An 8,667-nucleotide genomic window follows, 5' to 3' on the forward strand; every position below is an offset into this window, starting at 1 on the left:
GACCACATTGTCCACCACTCCGATCGCTTCCTTCAACTTCTTCTCCGAATCAATGTTCAGTAATCGCTTCAGTTTCCATATGAGCGGCAACGGTGACATTGCTCGTTGTAATAGCTTGGATGCAACGGTGACATTACTCCGGAAAAGAAGGAATGAAACACTCAGTGTCTATTTCAAATGAGAATTTGCATATGATGTCGAAGGAGAATCTTCTCATGATGTCCTAATGTCCAACAATCTATATTGTTTGCCGGAAAGTGGAGAAAGGCGTGCCCTTGGAGTAGTTGTAGAACTTGGTCTTGAGGATGTCGTGGACGTTATCGAGGTTGGAGGTGATGTTGTCAAAGACGTGGAAGTGGATGCTTTTTGTGGGTGAAGTGCAGACGAGGTGGATGTACCAGTCACAAAGATTTAAGAAGTGTGTGGTCCATGACATGTTGAAGTATGTGCGACACATGTAACAATTACACCATGCCTTACTCTTGGAGCTAAAAAGGAGGAAGGAAAAGAAGATTGTGGAGATGAAGAAGGAGAGTATGAATGTTAGGGTTATGCGAGATATGATAAAAATTGGAGAAGAACAGTGTCGTTTTCGAATAAAGGGGTCAGGGATCATTTTGTCCCTTGTTAGAGTTGTCAGGGATCATTTTATCCCATGTTAGAGTTTTCAGGAACCATTTTGTCTTCCGTTAGAGTTGACGGAGCCAAGGACCTAAGTGACTGACGAAATTAATTGTTAGGGACCAATCGAGTAATTAATTTTTGTTGGAGACTAAAATGTCTGATTTAAAATTTTTTGAGGACCAAATTTGGTATATACTCTAAAAATAATAAACAAAAAACTAAAATCTATTTAATTAAAAAGGAATACTGCACTCTACTTACTTACTTAGAGGGTAACGATGAGCCTATTTTTTAACATTCTCTAAAAGATTAAATTTACACAATTTAAAAAACTTAAAGATTTCATATTAAACGTTCTATTGTTTTTCATTCTACAAGAAAAACATACACATCATAGCTGTTGATGTTTTGATATACTGAACCGATTTAGCGGTAAAAGGGAGTGTGGAACTTCATCAACTAAGCTAAGTCCAATATTCTATCGAATGATCGAGAAGATCAAGCTAATCTTGGTACCAATATAAATCAAATAAACATTACTCAATATATTGAGAATGAGCTATGATAAATCCATGCATATTCTATTTCTGTTGTGGTTGATCGATGTATTAAACTTTTGTTATCGCGGACGCAGATTATCACTAATGCAAAGTACGCCACATGTAAGAATTGATTAAACACAAACTAATCGAGAAGATTGAAGAATAAGAAAATAAAATACAGTTTTCAAGTACAAACACCATTCTTTCTCAACAATACAGCGCAACTCCACCCACTCTTCAAATATCAAAACTAACCTTGTGCACTATGCAGCAACAGTTAACCGCAAATGACTCACGCGCTCGACGCGAGTGACGATACCTTAAAAACCAAGACGTTTCTTTCTCCATACCCAACCATCCAATCAAAATCCGCTACGTCACCACGACGACGACGCGCGAACCCAAGAATGAAGAATCCCTCTCACATGTGGATCCATCGTGAGAGCTGCGTGGGGTTCACGATTCCCTTTATGTGGATCCCATCCGTCTTCATTATGCTCGCAACCTCACCGTAACTATCCTGCTCCTTCTGCACCTTCTTCCTCACTAGGTCTCGGCTCGGCTCCGCGGCTTGCACCAACTGCTTCGGCTGGCTCTTCTTCGGGTCCACAACAGCCGAGATCTCACCCGATTCAGGCTCGTACTTCTGCCCAAACAAGGTCCCTTTGGTTAAGAACTCGTGAGCCAGGTATCCAGCTAGGAGCCGATTAGTGTTTTTCGGCTCAATCGGCTTGTCAGCTTCGTCTGCGAGCTTGCGCTTTCTGGTGTTGCCAGGTGGCAGCATCCTGCGGTGATGGTAATGACTCATCATCATGGCCTTAGATTATGCCACGTAAAAACAACACAACTAAAATACTCTTGGACGCGACGTTCTCTTCTTCTCGGGGTTTAGAGAGGGGCAAAGAAGTAAAACCGATAAATTCCCCTACATTCTTTCGTTGTTCGAACCGAAAAATGAAAATATAATGGAAAAGCGGGGTCCACAACGAAAGAAGTCACTAAGGAAAATAATTAAAGAACGAAGAAATTAGAGGATAAGAAAGTGACATGCGAAGAAAATAGAAAAAGGAAAATAAGAATAATAATTAAAAATTTAAAACAAAAATGGATGGAAGAGAGAGAAATATAGATGTGGTTATGGATGGTGTTAGGAAGAGGGAGGAAGCGGTGTTGGTTGGGAGAACGAGGGGCGGAGAATATAGATGGGAAGGAGAGGACGGGTGTTGCGCCGCCGTGTGCAGTGGATAGAGAAAGAAAGAAGAGGGATTGCGATTAGGGAGAAAGAGGGGAGGAAGGATGTCTCACAGAGAAACGGAAAAAAGAGGGAGAGAAGGGAAGGGAATAATAATGTGTGCGGAAGGAGAAAAGAGTGCGGTGATATATTTATTTGGTGATATGGTTTTACGCATTTGTCCATGGGGTGTCCACTAAATAACAGTTGTGCCCCGCACTAAGTTCTGTTTCATGCTTTCATTCGCTATACTAAATATTAATTAATAATTAATTAAAAATAATTGTGGACGATTGCGTTGTGTGTTTGTTAGGGCAAAAATAAAACAAAAATCGCATCTAAAAAAAATATTCTTCTTCTTCTCTCGTTTTTTCGCCCTAACGCAAGCACGACTGTCGACAGCCATCCAAACAGAATCATGCGTGAGGATCAAGATGGGTGTTGGAAGAGGAAGATTTGTAAGAGACATATATGTCATACACTATGAAATGGACGTTCAAGATGACCACCGACTGCAATTTACATGCCAATAGCCATTACGACCCCAATGCATTTAAATTTTCTGAGATCAAATGCATTAACTATAGAGATATTGTGCTGAGAATGTTATCGTTGCTACAAGGTTTGAAGGGATATTCAATGACCTTTTTACTGGAATTTGCAATTCTAATGTGACAATTGGGTTGTCTGCAAAGGCCAAGAAACACTCCCAGGCCCTGGACTTGTGCTGATATTAAAGGGATGACAAGTGGGGTTACGCCTCCACATTGTAGCTTGTTAACTGAATAAGGTCCACAGAAAATCTCAGCTTGTGATTTCCCTCAAGAGCCTCTTCCTATTGATAGCTTGGAGCCTCTTCCCTCAAGATCCTCACGCCTGATTCTATTTGGATGATTGTCATGGTTGCCTTCTCTCAACTCTCAAATGGAAAAAGGAAAAGAGATGAACACCATATTTTATTGAACAGAAAGAAGAAAAAAGTGGAATCTGTTATTGAACTTCTCAATTGAGGGTTTATATACATGCACTATAATGAAGTTAATCAAGCGTGTGACTAATTGAGTCCCAATTCTAACTAACTGGTATAGCTAATTTAATTTCTAACTAACTTTAACTTATGCTATTAATCATATATCTAATAGCCCCCCTCAAGTTGGAGCATACATGTTGTATGTTCCTAACTTGGCCATGAGAAACTGAAACTGAGGTGCAGGGAGTGCTTTGGTGAGAATATCCGCAAGTTGATGCTTGCTTGGAACGTGCACCATCTTGATAATTCCAGAAGCGACTTTCTCTCAAATAAAGTGGCAGTCGATTTCGATATGTTTGGACCTTTCATGTAACGTTGGATTGGTAGCCATCTGAATAGCCGATATGTTGTCGCAAAAAATCATGGCTAAGTGGACCTCAACGTGCATGAATTTTAGCAAGGCAACGAGCAAAAGGACCTCACAAGCAGCATTTGCCAATGCCCGATATTCAGCCTCGGTCGAGCTTCTGGAACTCACATCTTATTTCTTACTCTTTCACGATATCAGAGAATCACCCAAAAAGGTGCAATACCCAGTGGTAGATCGCTTCGTATCTAAAAAGCCACCTCAATCCGCATCAGTGTACATAGTGAGATTGAATTTGGACTTAGAGGAGAAAATGAGCCATTGTCCCGGTGCAGCTTTCAAGTACCGAAGGACCTTATGAGTGGCATTCAAATAGGGAAGGTGCGGATCGGACATAAACTGAGCCAATTTCACTACTGCGAAGGAAATGTCTAGTCTGGAAATTGTTAAATACATGAGGTAGCCAATCAGTCTTCTATAGTGAGATGGGTCAGGTACGGGGTCGCCTTCACCAGCTCGAAGTTTCAGATTTGCATCCATAGGCATGGTGGTAGGCTTACATCCTAAGTAACCTGTCTCTTCCAATAACGACAAAGCATACTTTCTTTGAGTAAGCGTAATGCCAGCTTTAGAGTGTGCAAGTTCTAAACCCAGAAAAAACTTGAGGTCACCCAAGATTTTGAGTTTGAAAATTGATTGGAGTTTCAGTTTAACGTTGTCAACCATCTCTTGCTTGGGGGCAGCAATGATGATATCATCCACATAAACAATGAGGAATATAGTTGCATCGCCTTCACCCAAAGCAAATAGAGAGTAATCCTGTTTGCATTGTGTGAATCCGTGGCTGAGGAGACTGTTACAGAATTTGGTAAACCATTGCCATGAAGCTTGCCTCAGACCATACAAAGACCTTGTGAGCTTGCAAACTAATCCCCCTTTCTGTTGAGGATGGCCCAAGGGTAACTCCATGTAAACTTCTTCATCTAATTCGCGGTTGAGAAACGCATTGTTGACATCTAATTGGAGAAGACTCCAATTCTTGACAGCAGCAATGGTGAGGAGAGTCCTGACTGTGGTGATTTTTGCGACCGGGCTAAAGGTATCCCGAAAGTCGATCCCGGCTTGTTGAGTGTAGCCTTTGGCAACGAGGCGTGCCTTATAGCGCTCCAATGTACCATCAGCTTTAATTTGGCTTTGTACACCCACCGGCACCCGATTGCACGTTTGGCTTTGGGTAATTCGACCAAGACCCAAGTGTTATTGGCTTCGAGAGCATCTAGCTCTTCTTGCATGGCCTGCCACCACTCTTTGAACTTGACAACTTGGTGATAGAACTGAGGTTCAGGAATGATGTCCAACTGAGCAATGGAGTTGTGATATTTGGAGCTGAGCTTGTGAGTACTAAGGTGGTTAGTGAGAGGATATGGCGTTGAGGTATGGTACACATAGTCATTTAGATATGATGGTGGCAGAGTGTGTCGGGTAGATCGGCATAATGGTGGCGATTGAGGCTGAGTGTTGGGGATGATGGAAGAAAAGTTTGGAGAATGGGGTGCGGATGTGGAATTGGTGTGAGGCGAAGGTGGTAAATGTGATGGAATAGGATCTAGAACAGGCTTAGGTAGTGAAAAATCATGAAACAGATCTGTGTTGGATTGAAGATGAGGGGATTGGCTAAAGGGCATGATGTTTTCATGAAATAGAATGTCTCTAGATATGAAGAACTGTTTGGTGCGAAGATTCTAAAGTTTATATCCTTTATAGCCAATAAGATAGCCAACAAAGATAGAGGGATCAGCTCTTGGGCAAAATTTAGTCCTAGAATTGGGAGTAGTTGTTGCATAGGTAAGGCATCCAAAGCTTCTCAAGGAATCATAGTTGGGTGTCTTGCCAAAAAGGAGTTCAAATGGTGACTTGAAATGTAGCAGTTTGCTGAGAGTTTGGTTGATAATGAAGGCAGCAGTGATGATGCATTTACCCCAAAAGAAAATGAGTACTTTGGATTGGAAAAGTAATGCTCTTGCAACATTCAAGAGGTGTTGATGCTTGCGTTCCACGACGGCATTCTGTTGCGGACGATAAGGACATGAGAATTGGTGCAAGACTCGTGCAAGACTCCCGTTGCTGCAGGAATGTATCGAGAACAAGTTCTTTGACATTATCCGACCTGAAACACTTAATTCTATGGCCAAATTGAGTTTCAACCAAGGCAAAAAAATTCTTTAAGCAGTCTGTAGCCTCAGACTTGTGAGTTAGCATATAAATCCAGCAAAAACGGGACGCATCATCAACAATTGTCAAGAAGAAACATTTTCCATTATAAGTTGGGATATGGTAAGGTCCCCAAACATCACAATGTATAAGGTCAAAAGCATTGGAGGACATGTTACTATGTGATTCGAAAGGAAGTCTTTTGAATTTCGCTAAGTGACAAACTTCACAAGTGTGATGGTCTGACTTATTTGGTAATTGCAAGATGTTATCTAAATGCTGTAAAACACTAGATGGAACATGCCCTAAACGTGCATGCCATAATTGGGATTTGCACAAATTTATTTGATTAAAACTAGTATGAAAGGCCGGATTAGACTGAGTAGAGACATATGATGATGACTTGGTTGGGGTGTCAGCTCTCTCGATATAAAGTCCCTGCTGCAGGCTACCCTTCCCAATCTTCTTCGAACACTTGTTGTCCTGAACAATGAAGTGAGTGTATCCAATAGTCACAGTGAGTGAAGAATTGAAAAGTAAGGCGGACAGTGATAGTAAATTGACTCGAAATTCAGGCATATAAAGCACATTGTAGAGTGTAATATTGTTATTGATGAAAACTGACCCTATGAAATTCGCAGAAAAAATGTCACCATTTGGTAAAGAAACTGAAAAATTCTTAGAGGTATGAATGGACTCGAAAAGTGATAAATCACAAGCAATATGTATAGTGGCTCCACTATCTAAGATCCAAGCATTATTGGGTAAATTTGACCTTATCATGGATGTGTTGAGAATAATACCTGCGGGGGTTGCGATGCCTGTGGATTCAGGAGTTGGAATTTCTTGAATTTGGTGATGATTGAGTAAGGACAAGAGTTGTTGAACTTGAGCAGAGGTCAGGTTGGGAGTAGCAGGTGTTGATGGTTCCAAATTGACAGACACATTATGTATGGATGGCTTCGTGCCTCTCCCTTTGCCAAAATTTGGTAGGAACCCGTGGAGCTTATAGCACTTATCGATTGTATGCCCAAGAAGGCCACAATGAGAGTAGAGAGGACGATCTTTCTTGAGTGTGCCTCGGCCACGACCTTGAGGCTGAGTGGCATGAGGATTGCGGGCGAGGAAAGCGACCTGAGGTTGTGGCAGTGAATTCAAGGAAGCTCCTAAAGCTCGATGTTTCTCTTCTTGAGTCACCAAAGATAGCACCTTGTTAATCGCAGGGAGAGGTTCCATGAGTAGGATTTGGCCCCGAATTTGAGAGTAAGACTCATCTAGTCCCATCAAGAAGTAATGGACGTATTCTGCTTGAAGAAATTCTTGCATAGCTCGAGCATCACCGCAGTTGCATTGTAGGGGTCTGTAGGAGTTCAATTTCTCCCAAAGAACTTTGATCTTGGTAAAGTATTGTGAGATGGTCATCGTGCCTTGGCAGAGATTCATCAAATCACGTTTTAATTCGAAAACGCGAGGGCCATTGCCATGCTGAAATCGGTCTATCAAATCATTCCAAAGTTCAGCAGCCGAATTTGTATACACCAGTGAAGTGGCTATCTCTTTTGAAACAGAGTTCAGAATCCAAGTGCTCACTACATCATTGACACACTGCCAGTTTTCAAATTTCTCTGGTTCAGTGGTAGGATCAGGTTGAGGAACAGAACCTGTGATATAGCCAAGCTTTCTCTTGGCATTGAGGGCTTTTCGTATAGTGCGACTCCATAAATGATAGTTGTCCTCACTGAGTTGTTGAGTGACTAAGATTAAACCTGGTTGATCAGCCGGAGAGAGGTTGTATGGGTCGATAGTCATGGATGAGGCTGAAGAAGCAGCCGAAGACAGTGAAGCGGAAGGCTCCATGATCACGCACGATGAATGTCTTCTCGTCGAGGCTCGTTGATCGAAAATTGCTGTTTCGATTCAAGAACAGGGATGAAACAAGCAAGATCTCATCAATCTCTATCGTGTGAGCTAAGAAGAGAGGATGAAAGAAGAAGGTCGAGGAAAGAAGATGCAGAAATGGCGGAGAGGAGAGGGAGCGGAAGAGAGAGAGAGTGGACGGTTACGGAAGCTTCAAGAAGGGTTTGCTTCTGATACCATATTGAATAGAAAGAAGGGAAAAGTGGAATCTGTTATTGAACTTCTCAATTGAGGGTTTATATACATGCACTATAATAAAGTTAATCAAGCATGTGACTAATTGAGTCCCAATTCTAACTAACTGGTACAACTAATTTAATTTCTAACTAACTTTAACTTATGCTACTAATCATATATCTAATATATTTTTCGTTCCTAGATGTGGTTTTTTTTTTCTTAAATTATTTAAAATTAAAAATACAAACTTAAAGATTGTTGAATTTTGAAATTTAATAAATAAAAAAAAAAACTTGATATAATTAAAATAAGACATTAAAAATAATTTAAAAAATTAATTTATATTTTAATATCAATAAAATATTAAAATATTATTACGGTTTATCTAAAATATACTTTATATTTTATATGTATGCGTATCCCCGTGTCATATAAGATTTTAAAATTCACATGTCGGCGTGTCCCGTGTCGTGTCGTGTCCCGTGTCTGTGTCAATGTCCGTGCATCATAGGTCAAAACTCAATATTTACACAATTACACACCACCATAAAATTGAAGAAGAAGAAAAAAGAAGAATAACAATAACAATAATAATAATAATAATACCATTATATTTAAGGTTTAAGGT

The 8,667-nt window shown here is 40.6% G+C and overlaps 1 protein-coding gene across 1 annotated transcript; it reads right to left on the reverse strand.

The window, feature by feature from the left end:
- LOC107619370 lies at positions 1,187-2,542 on the reverse strand. The gene has a single exon (XM_016321640.2). It carries the CDS (start codon positions 1,978-1,980, stop codon positions 1,588-1,590), a length of 393 nt encoding a protein of 130 aa, XP_016177126.1. The 5' UTR covers positions 1,981-2,542; the 3' UTR covers positions 1,187-1,587.

Source organism: Arachis ipaensis, chromosome B09 (assembly GCF_000816755.2).
Source record: "Arachis ipaensis cultivar K30076 chromosome B09, Araip1.1, whole genome shotgun sequence".
In the NCBI taxonomy this organism is placed as follows: domain Eukaryota; kingdom Viridiplantae; phylum Streptophyta; class Magnoliopsida; order Fabales; family Fabaceae; genus Arachis; species Arachis ipaensis.

Bases quoted from the DNA above. Each gene is read 5' to 3' on its own strand.
- LOC107619370 (XM_016321640.2), bottom strand. From the start codon at position 1,980: ATGATGATGAGTCATTACCATCACCGCAGGATGCTGCCACCTGGCAAC.